The sequence below is a fragment of the Mauremys mutica genome, chromosome 2, assembly GCF_020497125.1.
Source record: "Mauremys mutica isolate MM-2020 ecotype Southern chromosome 2, ASM2049712v1, whole genome shotgun sequence".
Taxonomy (NCBI): Eukaryota; Metazoa; Chordata; order Testudines; family Geoemydidae; genus Mauremys; species Mauremys mutica.
The window spans coordinates 44,774,090-44,796,473 of record NC_059073.1 but is presented as its reverse complement, the minus strand read 5'-3'; the positions used below and the strand labels follow the sequence as shown (position 1 = coordinate 44,796,473).

At 44.1% G+C, this 22,384-nt stretch overlaps 1 protein-coding gene and 1 long non-coding RNA gene across 8 annotated transcripts in view; one reads left to right on the top strand and one right to left on the bottom strand.

Annotated features, from left to right (window-relative positions):
* NDUFAF6 (NADH:ubiquinone oxidoreductase complex assembly factor 6) overlaps nt 1-22,384 on the top strand; it is a 52,682-nt gene that overhangs the window by 29,249 nt on the left and 1,049 nt on the right. For 5 of the 7 annotated variants that reach the window (XM_045005346.1, XM_045005343.1, XM_045005347.1 and 2 more), the window contains exons 4-8: nt 2,490-2,546; nt 4,776-4,878; nt 8,060-8,193; nt 9,982-10,083; nt 16,854-16,910. In XM_045005346.1, coding sequence (XP_044861281.1) covers nt 2,490-2,546; nt 4,776-4,878; nt 8,060-8,193; nt 9,982-10,083; nt 16,854-16,910 — 453 coding nt within the window. Of the gene's footprint in view, nt 1-2,489; nt 2,547-4,775; nt 4,879-8,059; nt 8,194-9,981; nt 10,084-13,135; nt 13,163-16,853; nt 16,954-22,384 lie in introns of those variants that run through there. The other 2 variants (XM_045005342.1, XM_045005344.1) reach the window with 2 other exon arrangements.
* On the bottom strand, nt 724-13,210 carry LOC123363871. Its single transcript, XR_006576920.1, has 3 exons — nt 13,113-13,210; nt 2,208-2,239; nt 724-751 (listed from the first exon to the last, which is right to left on the bottom strand). It is a non-coding gene; the product is annotated as an uncharacterized LOC123363871 (long non-coding RNA).

Genomic DNA, 22,384 nt, shown 5'->3' with positions numbered 1-22,384 from the left:
ATAGATTATTGGATTCAAAGCCCCAGTATTACAGACTAAATGTCTTTGGTGCAAAGGGTAAAATTTGATATTGGTAATCTTATTTCTGCACCTTTTTGCTTTTTATTCACTTTCTCTCTCTGCCCCAGTACATGCCAGACTGCCCACAAGCAAGCTGGTCTCTTTGTTCTCCCACAGTGTCTGTGCTTCCAGGAATGGATTTGGTCCTCGGTTACTCTTTTTCCATTCCAAAGGTCCACTCCTGTGTGGTTTTCTCTTGTCTGGATCTAATAGATTCAGGGTTTACTGGCTTGGGGTATGTCCAAACATGTTCTTCCCAGCTCTCCTCATTGAGGCCTTCTTGGATGAATAACAATGGATTCTTCCCAAAGGATAATTGTAGAAAACATCATGTGGATGAGCATCTGTATAAAATGCCAGATTTTCAGATAGTTAGACCTGCTGGTCATATATCCTCTTTCCAGGAAGCAAACCAATCTTGTAATGGCGGGAGATGAATAGATCCATTTCTGCAACAAGGGTTGCTCTCACACCTGGCTTCTCTATCAGGCCTTTTAAACAGAATCAATTGCCAAATGAGCTCGTGAGAAATAGTTCAAAAAGCTTAAAAGCATTTCTTGGATGTTCAATCAGCTTTGCTGGGCAAAGAGAACACTGAGGCAAACTAACAATCTCCTTGGATTACCTCATAATGGTGCACTCATATTGGTTCCCAGAGTTGTGATTTTATTTCTTGTGCTGCTGGACGCACCTGGAATGATACTGTATGGTCATTTCAGTCTTTGCAGAGAGTAGCTGCCCAAAAAAGGACAGGTTGTTATAAAAATAAAAAACAATTCAAGTTATTTTTTACAGGAAAAAGCAGTCCAAATTCATGGATAACCTGCCGACCTCTCTCGTAGCCCAATTCATAGCGCTTCTTTAGTTAATGTTTCTTCTATCAAAAACATTGCATACTATATTGTCATTACTAGGTTTGCATGGGGAACAATTGCAGTTTTACACATCAGTTATCGGTTTGGTATATATTAAATACCTATTCCCAAATATATGCAATATGGCCAACATTTTCAAACGTGGTTCCCAAAGTTTGGTGAACAAATTCATATGAAGGCACCTAAATAAAACTAGCCTGATTTTCAGAGGTGCTGAACGCTTGCAGCTCCCATTGATTTAAAAAGCCTAAATATGAATTTAGGCACTGAAGTTTAGACACCCATGCTTAAACTCTGATCTTTGAAAATGTTTTGTATTTTATCAGGAAACTCATCAGATTGTGTATGAAATTATGGGCTCTCTTTTCAAAAGTGACCTCTAACTCCATCTTGAACGCCAGTTGAGACACTGAGAGCCTAATTCTAAACACATTTCAATGGGAGTTGTCAGTGTTCAGACCTTCAGTCAGGACCTGTATGTTTGAAGTTATGCACCCAAAATTAGAAGTAATTATTTACAATTTGGGCCATGATGTCTGTAATTTAACAGGACTCAACTTGCTGCTCCTTGACCACTATGGCACTGTTGCAGCCAATGCACTTACCAGACAGTTAGTGCTGACAAACTGGGAAACCAGTTGGGCATCTAAGGCCTAATCTAAAGTCTACTGAAATCATTAGAAAGATGTACCTTTGCAACATTTTTTTTAAATATCTGTAAAAATAGTTATTTAGGGTTTAAATTAGATGTAAAGAGGCAGATAATGATCTATAGAAAGCCATGATTCTGAGAACAGACTGCTCCAAAACTTCTATCATAAACAGTTAATCATGTCAGACTTATTATACTCAACAGGACATAACTGGCTGCAAAATTGAAGGTGATTTTGAGGGAATTATTGTAAATAATAAGATTGAAAAAAATGGAATAGAATGGAGCAGCTGTGGAAGGAGGGCAAGAGTCTGACAGAGATGAGTGGCTGAACAGGAGATGGTAGAGGATTATCAGTTTTCTATAATTTAATAATTATAATTAATATATATAAAATACTCATGTATATTAGAATATTATGTATAAACACTATCTGTTGACAAAACATATATACGCATACTAATTATTGTTCTCCTGAAAAACCGTTTGGGAAGTGAATAATGTGATCTGCAAATATTTTGTGGAAAGTTGTAATAGAATGACTCAGTAATGGAATGAATGTGTAGACTTAAATTACATTTTAAAGACAATATATTGTTTTAAATTTCTCCTTCACTTACATGTTGGCTTGAGGCACAATATTCTGTTTTTTCTGTAGCAATAGTAAAGAGAGATCAGTTGAAAAGTTTTGTACTTAATTTCTTTATTACATACATTTTATTCTTCCATTTTATTCTTCCATTTTGATTTAACCCAGCTGATACGGAGCAAGTCAAATCTTACTTTTAATAACAAAAAGATCATTAAAAAAATTACAGCCTTGATCATACCTTGCTTTCAATAATTTTCAAAATTTTTCTTTTTTCTAAACTGTAACATGGCTTTTCTTTGTTCATTTCCAGGCTATCAAGAAACATAACTTGACTAAAAGGTGGCTTCTGAAGATTATTGATGAAAGAGTAAGTAATTTAATCTGTGTATGCATTTTAATTTTTCCTCTCATTTTTGACTTTTTGAATCATGTGTATCTAACTCAAACTTAAAGAGCTCATCTTTCTGTTTCTGTATGGTTGTATTCTCTTTTTTGAACAGGAGTGTCCTATATACTGGTCCTTGGTAGTTTTTAAAAATTTCTCCCTTGCTTTAAAACTCCACTCCTTGAGACTCCATTTCATATTCTCTATTATCTTTGTGGCCATGGTGGAGTGGGTAGAACTTCAAATTTTTTGCTTTAAAAAACTGCAGTTTTCATGAAAGCTTGCAGATTGACAGCTCTGAATACTAATGCCCTCACTTTCGCAATATCAGTGCAAGCTTCCGAATGCCATCCTGTAAATTTACCTCATTGCTGACTGGAGGATCTAGGGGTCTGTGGGCTTATGTGGTGCTTAGACCTTGGGCTGGCCCTCTGCACAGAGGTGAGTTTCCCTTCAAGAGATCAGAGACAGTTAGCTCTCACACACAGCTGGCTTCCGGTCAATTCTAATTTCTAAAAGATGCAGTGCTCTGCAATTTATAAGAAGTCAAAGTGAAAAACTTTCTCAGACTGCCTTTTCATGCCATCCTATTCCTATCCATTTACATCATCTTAATCTCTTGACAGCATTCTGTGACCTTGTCTGTTTGGCTATTAGAAATTACTTTAAAATATTTCTATATTGCCTCATATCAAGATGAGTTATGAGCTTAAAATTTCAAACAAATGTCGTTTATGATAACATGCACTTTTATATTGCCTTCCATACAAGATCTCTCTCTCTCTCTCTCTCTATATATATATGGTACTTATATGGCCCTGATTACCTCAGTTGTCTGAACGCCTCACCATCTTTAATGTATTTATCCTCGCAACACCCCTGTGAGGTAGGGAAATGTTAATATCCCCATTGTACAGATGGGGAACCGAGGTACAGAGAAGTTAAGGGACTTACTGAAAGTCACACAGGAAGCCTGTGGTGAAGCAGGCTATTGAATCTGGGTCTCCAGTCCCCTGGATCATACTTCCTATCAGAGCACTTTATAAACATTAATTACTTTAACATCACCACATCAGCGTGGGGTAGATAAGTATTAATATGCACATTCTGCACTGAAACTAAGGGACTTGGAAGTCCAGTGACTCGTCCAAGCACACACAAGGCGTCTATGGCATAGACCGTCCAGGTCTCTTGACTCTCAGGCCTGTATGTTTTATCCACAAGACCAGCCTTCCTGTCACAGTGAGTGGGTGTTCTGTTTCTGACAGCATTTGCATGAGACAGCCAAGTACACTCAGTAGTTTAAAAGTCCTTTTAAAAAGCACATACTAGAAGAACTTATTCTGATATCTGTAATTTTCTTTCACTGAGATATAAGCCTCATTCACTGACAATGGAATAGAATTGGCAGTTAATAGTGTAAACATACTGTACAGTACCTTCATCAGAACTAAGGGTGTGAGTCTGCAGTAGCATGAAGACTCCAAGGCCCGGTCTGCACTACAAAGTTTTGTTGGCATAGCTGTGTTGGTCAGATGTGAAAAAACCACACCTCCTATCTGACATAATTATGCCAGCAAAAATCCCAGTATAGATGCACATATGCTGACAGTGTGTTTCCATCAGCATAGTTAATAATTCAGTGTTGTTGTAGTCATGTCAGTCTCAGGATATTAGAGCTTGTCTCTTTCAGAACAGAAATTGGTCCAGTAAAAGATACTGTCTCACCCACCTTGTCTCTCTAGCATAGCTAATGTCATTTGGGGTGGTGGTAGTGTTCTTGCCAGCAAAAAACTCCTGTTGGTATACGCTGTATCTATGGCAGGGGACTCTGTCAGTATAGCTGTACTGGCAAAGTGCTTGTAGAGTAAACAAGCACCAGTTGATTTAATGATAATGCAATATTGCAAGAGAGAATTTAAATCCATAACAGTTGTGGTTCCTTCAACAACCTTAGCTGGTTGCCCTTGCACATACATAATATTTTGTATTGCTGGAGATGTTTTAAAATGTATTCCTTAATGTGTATATGGTTATATTCATACACGCACACGTGATTCCTCCCCATCCTCTAATGTGAGTTACTTTGTCCACTATACCCTAATGAAGGATTATGTAGATCTGCTCATAATGATCAGTTTGCACAAAAAAATCCATGTTCATGTTGGAATACAGACTAGTACATATTCATATTCTGTGCTTAAACTACAGGAGAAAAATTTGGATGACAGAGCATATCGCAGCATCCAGGAACTTGAAACATATGCTGACAACACTCACAGCGCTCTCTTGTATCTCACCTTGGAAATGCTGGGTATGTGCTTTTTTTATTTATTTATTTAGGGTTTTATGGAGAATGTATCAGTACTGCTATTATATTTATTAATGGGGAGGATTTTCAAAAGTGCTGATGGTTGAGCTAATTCTGCTCCCATTGAAGTCAGCAGTAAAGCTTCCACTGACTTTAACGGGACAAGAATAGGTAAGCGCTCAGCATTTCTGAAAATCCAACTTTTAAATCTATAAAATTAAGGGCTGTCAATTAATCGCAGTTAACTTACGTGATTAACTAAAAAAAAAAATTGATTAAAAAAATTAATTGCGATTAATCAGTTTTAATTGTACTGTTAAACAATAGAATACCAATTGAAATTTATTAAGTTGGATGTTTTCCTACATTTTCATATATATTGTATTCTGTGTTGTAATTGAAATCAGTGTACATTATTTTTATTAAATATTTGCACTGTAAAAATGATAAACAGAAGAAATAGTATTTTTTAATTTACCTCATACAAATACTGTAGTGCAGTATCTTTTTCGTGAAAGTGCAATTTATAAATGTAAATTTTTTTTTGTTACATAACTGCATTCAAAAACAAAAAAAGTCAAACTTCAGAGCCTAGAAGTCCACTCAGTCCTACATCTTGTTCACCCAATCGCTAAGCCAAACACGTTTGTTTACATTTGCAGGAAATAATGCTGCCCTCTTCTTATTTACAATGTCACTAGAAAGTGAGAACAGGCATTTGCATGGCACTTTTGTAGCTGGCATTGCAAGGTATTTATATGCCAGATATGCTAAACATTTGTATACCCCTTCATGCTTCGGCCACCATTCCAGAGGACATACTTCCATGCTGATGACACTAGTTAAAAAAATATGTAAATTAAATTTGTGACTGAACTTTATTTCCCCTGCTCTGTTTTACCCGCATTTTTGCCATATATTTCACGTTATAGCAGTCTCGGATGATGACCCAGCACATGTTGTTCGTTTTAAGAACACTTTCACTGCAGATCTGACAAAACGCAAAGAAGGTACCAACGTGAGATTTGTAAAGATAGCTACAACACTCAACCCGAGGTTTAAGTATCTGAAGTGCCTTCCAAAATCTGAGAGGGACGAGGTGTGGAGCATGCTTGCAGAAGTCTTAAAAGAGCAACACACCAATGCGGAAACTACAGTATCCAAACCACCAAAAAGTAAAATCAACCTTGTGCTGGTGGCATCTGACTCAGATAATGAAAATGAACATGTGTTGGTCCGTACTGCTCTGGATTGTTATCGAGCAGAATCCGTCGTCAGTATGGAAGCATGTCCTCTGGAATGGTGGTTGAAGCATGAAGGGACATACGAATCTTTAACGCATCTGGCACGTAAATACCTTGCAATGACAGCTACAACAGAGCCTTGCGAATGCCTATTCTCACTTTCAGGTGACATTGTAAACAAGAAGCAGGCAGCATTATCTCCTGCAAATGTAAACAAGCTTGTTTGTCTTAGCGATTGGGTAAACAAGAAGCCGGACTGCGTGGATTTGTAGGCTCTGAAGTTTTACATTGTTTTTTGTTTTTGAGTGCAGGTATGTAACAAAAAAAAAGTAATCACATACTAAGTAAAAAAAACAAACAAACAAAAAAAAACCCAATCAAACCCTAAAAAAATAGGCTAATTGTATACAGACTAGTAGCTGTATTCATTTAGAAAGGGAAAAGGAGTGGAGAGTGTAGGGACAATGTCTAACTCTATCTGCGTATTGCCTAATGCAATGGGCTCTTGTGTAAGAGAAAGCAGTAGGGTGAGAACTTACCACATGGTTCTTGAACCCTGGACTGTCAGACTCTCTACTTCTAATGTTGATAGTAATCATCTGCCTCCATGCTTTGGAGAAAAATCTCTTTGACGGTCTGACTTGCATCTTTTAATTCGATAGAACCAACTCTGGAGAATGTTATGCCTACCATGTCTGTCTCAGAGCTTACTTTTTCCCTCACCAGCTCTGATGTTTTAGATGGACTTTAAAAAAAAAAAAAAAAGGCTAAAAATCTTAGCCATATCTCTTTGTGCTACGGTACCATAGTCCAGGCCCAAATGTGTAGATATGGCCTGTGGCAAATTGTTGGCACTATTATGATGGGTCTCATGCTTTCTCTTCTTTTGGGGAGTGGGTTCAGGGTGCCATTTCTTGCCCTTAAATTGGAATATTAATTGCCCCACTAGTGTCCTAGAGGAGGGGAGTGGAGAGGGAGGGACCTGGGCCCACCCTCTACTCCAGGTCCCAGCCGAGGGGCCCTGAGGATAGTGGTGAACCACTTGAACTGACGGTTCCTTCCCCTGGGCTATTTCCCTCTCCTGCCCTTCAGCTTGTGGGGGGCTTCCTGCCCTCCCTCTGCACAAGCCAGGTGCCCCTTACCTAGGGTCTAGGACTTCTTAGCCCACCGCAGCACTTCTCCAAACTGTCCTCTGCTTCCCTTCAAACTGTTCTTTGCTCCAACACCAATTCTTTCTGCTCCAACTCCTTCAAACTGTCTGATTGAAGCAGGGGTTTTTATCATGTGACTGGCTTCAGGTGCTCTAATTGGCGTCAGGTGCTCTAGTTAATCTATAGCAAACTTTCTTCTAACCCTCTGCTGCTACCCTCTGGCTATGCTGTATCACAGGCCATAATATAAATATTAAAGAATAATATTGAAAATGTGCTAAGAGAAGAAGCTGTGACTTCATAAAATACAGGCATACCTAAATTAGACAAGTTATATTAGTGAACTAAATATCATTTTCAAATGTGACATGGTAGCAAAGAACATCAATCGGATCAAGGGAATGGGGGAAAAGCAAAATAAAAGGATATTTTGACTAAGCATCCAGTGAGGGGCTTGGGAATATAGATATACAAATATTTGAAGAGAGTAAATGCCAAATTAAGTTTGCTAAGTGAGCTAAGGTCTTTCTCTTCCCTGAAGAGTAAAGCATAAACGTTCTGAGAAACCACACTTCAGCCAATGGCTGCTGCAATAGTTTACTAGCTTTCACCTCTGAGATTAGGTCTCAAGGACAATCTGTGAACATATGCTGTTTGAGGCAAATATATTCTTAACAGCTATAATACGAAAGTCGTGTAGTTTCTGCTCATGAGACTTGTTAATATGTTACACTCAGGCTATTCTGTGGTTGGTTATGTGGTTTTTAACCTTTATTTCTGCAAATACAGGTGTGCGGGATATCCATGCAGACCATGCAGCCAGTCACATTGGGAAAGCACAAGGCATTGTCACCTGTTTAAGAGCAACTCCGTATCATAGTAAAAGACGAAAGGTCTTTCTTCCTATGGACATTTGTATGTTGGTAAGAAAGTATAGACTGGGAACAAACAATATAGTATCTGTAACTACATCACTCAGCTTTAGATATATAGTATTTTCTGTTAGACCAAAAAGTAAATGTCGAAGAGCCTAGTTGCTATTAGTAGAAGGTTCACTTCCTGTGGCTTGCAGTACCCCCGGCATGCTCTTTCAGTGATAGGGCTTGTCTTGGTCATGTTGCTTTGTGTCTTTTGGGAGGTATGATTAGAGTGATTTTTATTTATTTTAGTACTAGCTCACTGCAATTTTTTTTTATTAAATTCAGTAGCATTTTAGGATTTTTCTTCATGTGCAGAAATACACATGGAGTGGGAATCAATTCCTTCCTCCCAGCGCTAAATTTTCCTAGTGTTCTTCCTTTTGTTTCAGAATGAGCTCCCTAGCCTTCTCTTTGCTGTGCTGTGGTCATACTCTTGATTTTTCTGTGAAACTCAGTAGTTAACTATAAGTATTTGCTCAGTCATTGCTATAGCATGTGGGGTCTAGTTGTACAATTTGAGAGAAAACACCTAACTGGCACTGGAATTCAGCAGCCCTTACGCTAACATGTAATTGTCAGTGACACAAGGATTAAAACACAAGTTTCCCATTAATGTTCAAATGAGTCTGTGGCTAAATCTATAGGCATAGGCATTGAATATTTATAATTTATGTTTGCATTTTCAAATTATGACATCATTCTTATTGCTCTTATATAAATCCATCTAATTGTGGCAGTGCTTAAGGCACATGCACTAGTCTTCTATGAATATCATTTAAATGTGAATTAATATCCTTGATTTGCAAGTTTTGGTTGTTTTGTGTAGAATAATGAAGAGCTCCAAATTTGATAACCTTTGGCTTTGCTTTCCTGCTAGGTCAGTATTATGTGAACGACACAGAAACATAAAATGGCTGATAATGTCCATACCAAACAGTAACTCATGATGGAGGCTGATTAGGACCTTCCAACTTTCATACCTTTGTTTCAGTATAACTTAATATCATATACCCATGTACACATACACCCACCCACACAAAATTGTGCTTGTCCCTCCCATCACAGCCATGCATGTGACTATGCAACTTTTCAGTCATCAGTGGGTGTAGGAGATGGGTGCAAAGGTAATCTGCCTCTTAACCAGACTGAGAGTGCTGCAGAGGCAAGAGGTATCTTGGCAGCTAGTCAGAGTCACCAGATTGTTCTTGAATTCATATCCTTTGTGTGGCTTTGTCTTCACTATAAAATTTTACCATGTTCAATCAGCCTTGTGAATGAGTAAGTTAGTTGACATGATGCTGAATAAAACTTGTCTTTAGTCTGCATTAACCACAGTGTCATGGTCACCATTGTGTCACCTAATTCAATTCTCTATAAGTGTTCAAACATGGTACCATTTTGTAGTATAGACCAGCCCTATGACAATACCTTTCTTCATGGACTAAACAGCTGTTTTTCTGGTTAATCTGTAACTTTTCCCTTTACCCTGCTTAGCCTCAGTTGATTTTTTTTTTTAACTTGACATGCAAGAAGCTGATTGCAGATTACTAGAATTTAAATTCTAGCTAAGTTATCCCTAGTTACTACAAAGTATTCAGCGAGTCAGTTTATGCAAAGACTGAGTTAGTTACTCTTTCCTGTCTTTTCCTTCACTGAGCTTTGCTTCCTACTGACTACTTCAAAAAGATGCATAAATGTTTTTCAGATTTTTGATTGTAGTCTGTCTACCAGGCTTTCCTACTCTCTTGTTGAGCAGAAATGAGTGTTTTGTTTTTTGCTCTTCGCTCTCAGCATGGAGTTTCGCAAGAAGATTTCATAAGAGCCAATCAAGAGAGAAACGTGAGAGATGTAATTTACGACATTGCCAGCCAGGCGCACGTTCATCTAGAACATGTGAGCTTCCTCTTTTCTTGTTGATAGCATATAATCCATTTTAATGTTAAGAAGTGTTGTCAAAATGTGGTCTTAGATGGTGTCTTGTTGGGCACCTTATTTATTGTATCAAAGATTTTAAAAACACTTTTACCTTCATGTAGAAGATCAATCTCCCAGCCTATTCAGTCCTGGGCGCCTATGCTGAAAGCAGGGGCGGCTCCAGGCCCCAGCACGCGTGCCAAGCGGCTCCAGGCCCCAGCAGGCGTGCCAAGCGGTGGAGCATCCGCAGGCACGTCTGTGGGAGGTCCACCGGAGCCGCAGGACCAGCGACTGGCAGAGCGCCCCCTGCGGTGTACCGCCATGCTTGGGGCGGCAAAATGGCTAGAGCCACCCCTGGCTGAAAGTAATCTTAAAAGTGCTGTTTGCAATTACATCGAGGAGTACAGCCTTGTAGTGTTAAACTGATTGGTCCTTTGAGTTGGAGAATAAACCCACCAAAAAACTTATTCTAAAACAATAAATTAATTTTTGAATGGAGGTTCTCTTTATCATAACACACTTGCATGAATTTATCTATATAGAGTGATAGCTATATGTGTGTATAACTACTGACTGAAAGCTTTTGCACATACAGTAGAAGCTCAGAGTTATGAAGAGCTCAGGAATGGAGGTTGTTCATAACTCTGAACAAAACATTTTGGCTGTTCTTTCAAAAATGTATAACTGAATATTAACTTAATACAGCTTTGAAACTTTACTGTGCAAAAGAAAAATGCTACTTTTAACCATCTCAATTTAAATGAAACAAGCACAGAAAGAGTTTCCTTATCCTGTCAAATCTTTTTAAAAACATTTTGGTTTTTCAGTGGTTTATGTGTAACACAGTGCTGTACTGTATTTGCATTTTTATTTTTTTGGTCTCTGCTACTGTCTGATTGTGTACTTCCAGTTCCAAATGAGGTGTGTGGTTGACTGGTCAGTTTGTGACTCTGGTGTTCGTAACTCTGAGGTTCTATTGTATGTCATTATGAGATGTAGGATATGCAAGGGTGTGCCTGCACAGACCAGATTCCGGGATCACAGCCATTGACTGTGTGCATGAGTTACTTTGTGTATTTTGGACACAGGTGCAATTTGTTTGCAATTTGGACACAGTAGGCATTTGATTTTGCCTTTAAGTGCCAAACTTTTTTTTTTTTTTTTCCTGGAAACTACCTATTATATGCATAGTGAGCTACACCAGCAATGTTTCTCTGGTTTTGTTTTTGCTCCACAACCAGTCTGATTGGGATCACTGTTTCAAACTTCGGTATTTGTACAATGGCTTTATCAAAGGTTGTTATTCACATGGATCAATTAGTGGATCTGAACTTAAGAAACCACACTGAGACCTACTCTTTACCTCTCTGTTGCTATAAATATTGAAAATAAAACACATGGGCTATGCTTATAAAAAGCACCTTGGTACATACTACATAAGCACTTGTCCATTTCTCCAGAAAATATAAATAGTACAAGAAATGCTTTTAATCAGATGTTACAACAATCTGTGTGTGTGTGTGTGTATACATTTAATTAATTAATTGCATTAAAAAACTACATTAAAAGAACATTAAGGTGCCAAAGACAAGCTCTCAAAAGTTAAATGCCTGTGCAACCGTAGTTCAGCCCCCTTGTGCTTATGCATTGTGACAGTCTTTAATTACATAATTATATATGCGAACATCCTCCCCTCCCAGCATCCCTGCCTCATTTAATGAATGGGTCTTCAAAATTTCTTTTTATCCTTCACAGTTGGCGTGTGCCACCAGGCCTTATTTAGTACCGTCCAAACGCTGCACTAACTACAAAATTATTAACTCCCTCATGGGAATTTTTATGGTGCTCTTATTATAGTATCTGAATACATCACAACATCTCTGTGAGATTATGATGATGATTATTATTATTTACAGCTGGGAAACAGCGGCACATAAAGATTAAGGTCAAAATTGTCAAGTGTCCACTAATTTTGGGTGTCCAATTTGAAACAACTAGGTCTTGTTTTTTCAGAGTGTTTGGTATTTCCTAACATTTCCTAAGTTTTGCGTGCTTGACTTTGCAACGTTAACATTCTTTTTAGGATTTTTGCATATAATTTCCTAACTATTATATAGTTATATAATAATTATATAATAATAATAATAAAAGCTGACCCCAAGAATTCTACCATATGGAACCATGTTGACCCCCACTTTGAGTCATCAGGATGGTTCAGACCATTGGAACTAACTGTCATTGGTAGCAGTCGTAGGTTGTTATCCTTTATCTGGACCAGTCACTAGAGGGAGGATGAGATGCTTGTTTTTGCTGGTGGATTTTACAGGTATTTGCTGACAGCAGAGGAATGAAGAGATTTAGGATGCCCAGGTTCAATTCCAGGTTTTGCAAGGGAATGTCTTAGTGTTTATGAGGGATTTTGGGTGCAGGCTGCCCCGGGGCTGCAGTGGGAAGAGAGGGTTCCCTCAAGCCTGCCTGGACTGGGCCAGGCCAAGGGAGGGGCTCCTTGCTCCGGCGGGGCTGGGCTGGGCCAAGGGAGGGGCTCCTCTCCCTGCTGCAGCAGGGGCACCTCTTCCCGCCGCAGCTCTGGGCCCCTGCAGCTCTGAGCCCCTGCACGGGGCTTAATAGGGAGCTGCACGGAAACTTGGGTAGAGTTAATTTACTGATCACTGGTCGGTCTTTCCATGACTAGACTAAGGCCTGGTCTACACTACCAAGTTAGGTCAATGTAAGCTGTCTTGTGTTGACCTAGTTGTGCATGTATCTACACTGAAATTTGTCTCTGAAAAAGTACTACGGTCGATGCAGTGCGAATGTAGACGCTGTGTTACCTATGTTAACCTTAACAGTCCTCCAGCAGCTGTTCTACAATGCCCAACACTGACTGCTCTGGTCACAGTTGAGAACTCCACTGCCTGGGTGTCAGAGACTGGCAGTTCCTCCCCTTAAAACCCAGCACATTTTTTAAATGCCTTTTCGTGATTGTCCATATTGGCGAGCACACCTACCAGCTTTCCATTACTGTGTGCAGCTGCCCAGCTGACCATGCAGGCTACGTGTTCCAGACGCACTCCAGCCTGGACTGGACAGGAGCTGTTGGATCTCCTGGGCCTGTGGGGAGAAGAGGCTGTAGAAACATGGACATCTATGAGCAGATTGCAGAGGGGAAGCAGGAAAAGAGATATGATAGGAATCGACAGCAGGGCTGTCTGAAAGCAAAGGTACTGTGTCAGGTATATCATAAGACCAGGGAGGCCAATATTCAATCCTGTGCTTAACTGCCACTCTTACAAAGAGCTGCATGCCATACTTGGTGGGACATGCAGCTGGGAGGTCCAGCTCTGCCATGAGCCAGGACATATTTGAGACTCCATCGCAGTCTGGTGGTAGTGAAAGTACCCAGTTAGATGTTATAGTACACTATGCCACAACTCATAGGATCAGTGACAAATACAGTGTAATAATCATATATGTACAGCAAGCACCACAAAATTAATAGGTGCATTGACAATATTATATTAATAGATGTGTACCAAGCACCACACAATTCCTAACAGGTCTTCAGACTGCAGGGCCAGCTAGAGCAAAATCCACAGTAATGCGTTGTGGTGTATTGCCATTAAAGTCCTCTTTCAAAGCATCCCTGAGTGGTTTTGCTCTGTGCCTTCAGAGTAAATAATGCCAGTTCCCCTCCAATCTACCAAAAGTACATTAAACTGTCGTTTTTCACCTGCTGAGCTGGTAGTTGAGTCTTTCCTTGTTGCTGTTTAGGTGGCCAGCATATGGCTTAATGATCAAGGGGTATGCTGGGTCCTGAAGGATCACTATCAACATTGCCAATGGTAATTTGCTGGTCAGGGAAGAAAGTCTGGGCTTGTAACTTTCTGAAAAGTCCTGTGTTCTTAAAGATTTGAGTGTCATGCACTTGCCTGACAGGACAACATTGATGTCAGTGAAGTGTCCCTAGTGATGCACCAGCGCTTGCATAATCACAAAAAATAGGCCTTTCTGTTGTACTCTGTGGCAAGGTGGTCTGGTGCCAAAATAGGAATATGCGTGCTGTCTATTGCTCCACTACAGTTCAGGAACTCCATTGCTGCAAATCCATCCACTATGTCCTGCATATTGCTGAGAGTCTCAGTTCAGCACAGCAGGAGATGATTAATGGCCCTACACACTTTTATGACACCCACTCCCAGAGTGGATTTTTCAACTCCAAAATGATTTCCCACTGACTAGTATCAATCCAGCATTGCAAGTTTCCATAACATGATAGCCACTTGCTTCTCCACTGTCCGCGCAGCTCTCATTCTGGTGTCCCTACACTGGAGGGCTGGGGCAAGCTCGGCACATTGATCCCTGAATGTGGCCTTGCGTGTCCGAAAGTTCAGTTCATCATCCCAAGCTGCATTAGGATGCAATCCCACCAGCCAGTGCACCTTTCTTGGGCCCAGAAGCAGTGTTTCACTGCTTGCAGCTGCTCTATGAACACCACCAACAATCTTGAATGGTTCTATGTCCTACAGCAATATGCCCACCAGGAAATTGGGCTGTTTCTCCTGGCTCCTCTTGTGGCTCTGCAGATATTGGAGGATCATGCATCCCGTGCATGCAATGCTTATGACAATACCACAGGCTCTGTAGTTCTGTCAGAGATGGCAGACAGTGACAAGCATGTGGGTTTGTGAGATTTTCATAATAGGCACAACAGTTATGGTATAGAGGTGGAGAAAGTAGCATAATGAACTGCACCCTGCAGTTCCAGTCACCCTGCATGACTTGTTTGTGCCCCACTGTGCATTGCACCGTCTTTTGGGAAGTTTTGGCACTGGATGGGGGCGAGTTGTACACTGGCATACTTACCCATAGTGCACTGCATTGTGCTTCGACACAAACACTCCTTGTGAGTACACACACCGCCAACACAAGGAGTCAGGTATGCACGTTCACAAATGATATAATAACTGTGGCGGCTTTATGCCAATGTGACCTGTGCCAGCAAGTTTTGTAATGTAGACGTGCCCTAAGTGATGTGATATGCTCCTGCAATGACAGTTACTGTAGATACTGAGGGAGTGTTAAATCTATAACCAGTAGAGGGCAAAATAAGCTAGTGAAGAGAGTAATTTTCTTTAAAAGCTTTGCGACTAAAATACAATGAAAACAATCAAAATTGTATTGAATACAAGTGAAAGTCCTGTTGCAAAGGCAGTCCCTTTTAACAATCTTAAGTCCTGCTGACACCTTTTTTTTTCCTTTTAAAAATATAGTTCATAAAATCATAGAATCATAGAATTCAAGATCAGAAGGGACCATTATGATCATCTAGTCTGACCTCCTGCAAGATGCAGGCCACATAAGCCGATCCACCCACTCCTGAACTAATTCTCTCCCTTGACTCTGCTGTTGAATGCTCCAAATCATGATTTAAAGACTTCAAGTAGCAGATAATCCACCCGCAAGCGACCCCTGCCCCATAGTTCTATTCTGTAACTCTGGAAAGATGGCTTCTGTTGGTTCTTTGTATGCTTCTCAATTGCTCAACATCAAATGTGCTCAGTTTACCAAGCAAAAAGATGCTTTTCTAATTGTCAGCCTTGCAAGACATGGGAAAGTCAAGCTGGATCCTTTTCTGGCTCATGCATCATGACCAGTAAATATAACCCAACAAAAGTGTATTGTAGATTTAGTTAAGGGTGAATTTAACCCTTTAAAATGTGTGTGTGTGTGTGGGGGGGAATTGTCCTTTATTTCTCCTGTTTAACGTCAGAGGTTAAAATAAAAAATCCTGCTCTTTGGAATATTTAAGGGATATTCCTTTCAGTTGAGGGCTGTTAAAGCTGTAGTTCAAGATTCAACCTATTACTATTCCATTCTGTTTGTCCAGTTCTCCAGGAGGCTGTTTAGAAAAGCAGGGAATTCAATCATTGATATTCTTGGTATTTTTAAAGTTAAAAAAGCAGAAAAAATGTTTTTGGGAAAAAATTGATCCTGTATTTATAAATAAAGAAATATTAAAGGACATTTTTTTCTTTGATTCAATGAACTGTACACCTTGATTTAAAAATAATGCAACTGTAGTTTATGCTCCAGTCCTGCAGTCAGATCTGTTGTCTCGGGCTCCGCATGGCTGTGGGGGGTCTCATAGAAATCAGTGGGGCTTTGCTCAGACCCAGTGGTCTGAGCTAGTGGATTTGATTGCAGCATTGGAACCTAAGGCTATGTCTATACTACAGCTACAGTGCTACAGCTGTTTTGTGGTGGTGCCATAGTATAGATACTTGATACAGTGAGGGAAGTGTTTTTTTTCATTGCTGTAGGTACAGCTGGTAGTTAGGTTGATGGAAGAATTCTTCCAACGACCAAGGAATAAAAGTAGTAAAACCATATTTCTTACATTAAAACAAGCAGAACACGTGGGGAGCAGATATGTGGAATAAAAATATATCAGTTTACGTAGTAAATTTTCTGATTATACCTACAGTTTAAGCCTGCGAAAAGGCACAGGAATGGTAACGGGCATCTCACAATATTAGACACTTGGTTTTGTAATTACTTCTATATATGCTGAAGGTTGGTGCTTGGTTTTTTATATTATGAAAGTTGTACTCTTCATTGCAGTATATTCAATTCTGAAAGATTCAAGCTCATGATAAGTTTTGCCAGTTTGAGCCATAAAACTCAGTATTTGAAGTTCACTTTGACATGATAACTTCCCTACTCAATATTTTTTTTCCTTCTCCTTTCAGGCTAGGTCTTTCAGTAAAAATGTTCCTGTTAAAGCATTTCCTGCCTTTCTCTATACAGTAAGTGTGATAACAGTGTACTCTTTAAGTGGTGAAGTAATTTGTGACTAGTTTAAGTTCTTCGAGTGCTTGCTCATGTGTATTCCACATTAGGTGTGCATGCTTGCCACGTGCACTGGTGCTGGAAGTTTTTCCCTCAGCAGTACCCGTAGGGGGAGCGCTGCTGCGACCCCTGGAGTGGCGCCTCTATAGCGTGCTATAAGGGGAGCTGCATGCTCCCCGCCACCCTCAGTTCCTTCTTGCCGCCAGTAACGGTGCATTGGAATTACTTGCTCCAGCTTTGCTGCAGCTCATCCCAGAACTCGTTTAGTTGTTAGTAGTACCTGTGTGTGTTAGTTCAATAAGGTTTCAGCTTAGTTAGTTAGTTAGTTAGTGTTCGGGTGGGGGCATGCCCCGGGCCCCAGGGTTTAAATCGTGCGAGTCTTGCAGGCGTTCGATGCCTAGAAGTGACCCGCACGCCAACTGTCTATGCTGCTTGGGCGAATCTCTCATCAGTGACCGCTGTAAGATCTGCAGGTCCTCTAAACCCAGAACTAAAAAAGAGAGATACATTAGACTTCAGGCCTTTCTCGTGGAGTCGGCACTGGCCTCCAACCCCGGTGCGCCGAGCGGAATCGGCACCGGGCACTTCGTCTTCGGTGCACAGCAATCTCCTGGCACCTTCCGGTGGCTGGCACCGCTCCCCGTCCAAGAAGCAGAGAAAAGCCCCGTCCTCTCAGAGGCGTTGAGAGAAAGCAAGAGGTGAGGGTAGACCTGTCAGGCAGCCCCAGTTCCCTCCCCGGGCTCTAGAGTTCCAACTCAGGTTGAGCGGAGCAGCCTGTTTGCGTCGACTCAGGCCTCTCTGGATGTCCACATGCCTTCGACGCCGGAGGCCCTGCAGGCGGCCAAGGACATTATGATTCTGCAGGTGCTCGGGGCACCACCGGCACCCAGATCCCACACTAGGGGCACGCTGCCACTGAGCTCTTGACAGTCGATGCCGACCCAACACAGATCCCGGTCAGGGGATCGCTCTCTGGCCCACTCGCTGCTCAATGTCCTGTCAGGACACAGCCTCCAGCCTCCACTTTCGTCGCCCAACAGGTTGTCTGGTCAGGTGCCGTCGGACCGGAGTTCCATGCACCGCTCCACGCCAAGTACAGAGTATCGGTGGGACCGGGGCAGACGCCATAGACGATCCCATTCTTGGTGGAGCTACTGAAGCCGCTCCCAACATGGGCGCCGTCGCCGGTCACGCTCCAGCTCTCTCACCTTGAGGCACTGTGCCCACGGCTCCCAGTGGGGATTGCCAGCTCCATGTCGTTACCGATCCAGGTGTCGAAGCGTCTCGAGGAGTAGCAGCTCGAGACGGCACTGTTCGTCGACGTCGGAGTCCAGGTCCTGTGGCAGACATCACTCTTGGTACCACCGCTCATGCCGCTCCCACGGCACCGATAGGTCATTGGTAACACCGACCTTGACCTACATGCAGCACCCTATGCTCCAGCCGGGCCAAACTGACCAGCTGGTGCCGCACCAGAGTCAATGGCAAGGGCCTCCATGGCAAGGCCAGTGGTGCCAGTGGACCCCCTGACCCCCCATGCACACCCAGCAAGGCCCTCCGTCAATAGCAGGGGCATCGCAGGCTCCTTCAGCCGCACTATCCAGACCCCTGAGGGATAGATCGGTGGGTCATGGATCCTCGGCACCGCATGAGGAGTCCAACCAAGGAGTGGGTCCCGTGGCACTGGCTGATGTGCAGAGCCCCGTATTGGCCCCCTCCCCCGCACTGGATGACAAAATTGCAGCCCTACCCCCCTCCGCACCGCAGGAGGATTTCAGGGCTTATCAGGAGCTGCTAAAGCAAGTTGCATCCAGTCTCTAACTCCAAGCTGAGGAGATGGAGGGAACCTCAGGCTAGCTGTTTAACGAGCTCTCGTCCTCGGTACCAGGCAGAGTGGCCCTCCTGCTGCACAAAGGGGTGGCTAACATCTCCAGTGCCCTCTGGCGAACGCCGGCCTCTCTCGCCCCAATATTGTAAAAGGCTCACGAAAGGACACAAATACCTTTATACCCACCTGGCCCCCAACCCTCTAGTGGTGGAGTCCGTAAATCATAGGGAAAGACAGGGTTAACCAGGACCCACACCCAAAAATAAAGACTCTAAAAGACTGGACTCATTTGGCAGGAAGCTTTATTTGTCGGCCAGCTTCTAGCTCCGGGTGGCCAACCACCAGGCCCTCCTCAGTCAATATGGAGTTTAACTTCTGAGGGTCACTGCTGAAATTCGAGCCCTCCCTTCTGGAGCATGAAAGGAAGGATTTTAAGGTGCTGGTGGAGGAGGATGCCGCCGCCACAAAGGCTGCTCTGCAGGTGGCATAGGATGCAGCTGACAACAGCTGCTCGGTCCATGACCTTGGCTGTGTCCATGCACAAGGTATCGTGGCTACTGCTGTCTGGGCTCTCCGCGGAGGCGCAGTCTGTGATGCAGGATCTTCCCTTTGACAGCAAGGACCTGTTCACAGAACAGACAGACATGAGGCTCCATGGCATGAAGGACTCACATACTACCCTTGAAACCCTCGGGCTCTATGTCCCGCCCAAGGAAAAGCCTAAGATGCAAGCCTCCATCCCTGCGCCCCAGCCGAGATACAAACCCGCCTACAAGAGGTCCAAGACCCAAAAGAGGTGACCTCAGAGGCAGTCTCGCTCTGCCCCATAGCCTGGGCCCTCCAGGGGCAAGCAGCAGGGCAAGAGGCAGTTTTGACTGGTTGCAGGAGGGTACCCCGGTGACCCCCGAGAGGACCCTCCTACCAATAAAATTTGCCTTCAGCAACCGCTTGTGTGCGTTCTTTACAGAATGGTCCCGAATAACATCGGACCAATGGGTCCTCAACACCATTTCCCAGGGTTACACACTACAATTTGTCTCACCCCCACCCTCCCACCCCCGTCCCTCGGACGGTGCGGGGGACCCGTCGCATCTACCCCTGCTACAGCAGGAAATGGGTTGGCTCCTCAACTTGGGAACTGTGGAGAAGGTTCCGGGGGAGTTCCGGGGGAAAGGGTTTTACTCCCGTTACTTCCTGATTCCCCCAAGGCAAAAGGGGGGCTCAGGCCCATCCTGGATCTGCGAGACCTCAATCAGTTCATGGCAAAATGCCGGTTCCACATGGTCTCTCTGGCATGTGTCATACCTGCTCTGGACCCTGGCGATTGGTATGCGGCCCTGGATCTTCAGGACCAGGGGCGGCTCTAGACATTTCGCTACCCCAAGCACGGCGGCATGCCGCAGGGGGCACTCTGCCGGTCGCCAGTCCCGCGGCTCTGGTGCCGCGGGACCAGCGGACCCTCTGCAGGCATGCCGCCGAAGGCTGCCTGCCTGCCACCCTCCTGGCGACCAGCAGAGCGCCCCTCGCAGCATGCCGCCCCAAGCATGCGCTTGGCGTGCTGGGGCCTGGAGCCGCCCCTGTTCAGGACACATACTTCCATATCCATATATTCGAGGGGCACAGACACTTCCTCCATTTCCTAGTGGGACAGGACCACTACCAATTTACGGTCCTCCCGTTTGGCCTGTCCACCGCACCCCGGGTATTCACAAAGTGTATGGCAGTAGTGGCAGCCTACCTCAGATGCCATGACGTACAGATATTCCCCTACCTCGACAACTGGCTGCTCAAGGGCAGCTCGCAGTCCCAGATACAGAACTACGTGGACCTGCTCTTGGCTACGTGTGCCAACCTAGGCCTCCTAGTAAATGAGGCCAAGTTGACATTGGTCCCGGTGTAGTGCATAGAATTCATAGGCGCTTTCCTGGATGCCTCCAAGGCCACAGCCTTCTTTCCCCTTGACAGGTTCCAGACCCTGAAGGGGCTTATAGCCTTGGTCATGGAGTTCCCCGTCACCACAGCCAGGACATGCCTGCGGCTCCTGGGCCACATGGTGGCATGCACGTACGTGGTCCGCCACGCCAGGCTTTGGATGAGGCCCCTCCAACTCTGGTTGGCCTCCGAGTTCTCCCAGGTCCAGGACAAACTGGACAAGATCCTCTTGGTACCGGCACGGGTGATCGCCACGCTATAATGGTGATCCTGCTCGGCCAATATGCTCCAGGGAATTCCCTTCCGGGACCCAACGCCATCACTAGACCTAGTGTCCAACGTGTCAGACCTGGGCTGGGGGGCCCACATAGGGAACTCAAAGACCCAAGGGATGTGGTTAGCCGCGGAGCTGTCCCTTCACATAAACGTCAGGGAACTCAGGGCGATATGCTTAGCCTGTGTGGCGTTCAGCTCCCAGCTGCGCAGCAAGGTGTTCAGAGTACTCACAGACAACACCGCCACAATGTTCTACATCACCAGGCAAGGCGGGACGAGGTCCTCAGCCCTCTGCCGGGAAGCCCTCAGCCTCTGGAAGGTCTGTATAGCTCACGACATCTCCCTGAAGGCTTTCCATCTGCCAGATGTCAACAACACACAGGCCGATCGCTTGAGCAGGGTTTTCTCCGCCCAACATGAGTGCTCGCTCCACTTGGAGGTCACTCACCAGCTCTTCTGAGCATGGAGCACTGCCCAAGTAGACCTGTTCTCGACCTGACAGAACCGCCATTGCCACAGGTTCTGTTCCAGAGGGGGGTGGTGGGGAGGAACGCGATCTCAGATTCCTTCCTCCTGTCATGGTCGAGTCAACTCCATTACGTGTTTCCCCTCATTGGCAAGGTCCTGGAGAAAGTGAAAACGGACAAGGTGCGCGTCCTCCTAATCGCCCCAGCTTGGTCCCAGCAATATTGGTACAGGACCATCCTGGGCTTGCTCGTGGCCCCTCCACGGCCATTGCTGCTCCACCCGGATCTACTCTCCCAGGACCAAGGCCGCCTCCTCCCCCCAATCTGGCCACCCTCCATTTGACAGCGTGGCTGATCAGTGGCTAGATGAGGAGGAGAGAAGGTGTTCGGAAGGGGTCAGGCGTGTCCTCCTCGAAAGTAGAAAGCCATCCATGCACTGAGCCTACCTGGCGAAGTGGTCCAGGTTCTCCAGGTGGGCGGGGTACTTCCCCGATGTCTGCCTCGCTCCAACTTATCCTTGAGTACCTTCTTCACCTTAGAACTCAAGGCCTGGCCTCTTCCTCCGTCAGGGTGCACCTGGCGGCTATTTTGGCTCCACCCACACCCGGCATTCCTCCCCAAGGTGATCTCCGCTTTTCACATGGGGCCAGGACATCTTCCTGCCTATCTTCTGCCCCAAACCTCATGCCTCTAATGAGGAACGTCACCTCCATATGCTTGATGTGCGCAAAGCACTGGCTTTTTATCTGGATTGGACTAAGCCGTTCCGCAGCTCTTTGCAACTCTTCGGTGCTTCAGTCGAGCGCATCAGAGGTCAACCGATCTTCACCCAGAGGTTTTCCCGGTGGATTACATCATGCATCCGCACATGCTACGACCTGGCAGGGGTTCCCGCACTACCTATCGTAAGGGCTTGCTCGACAAGGCT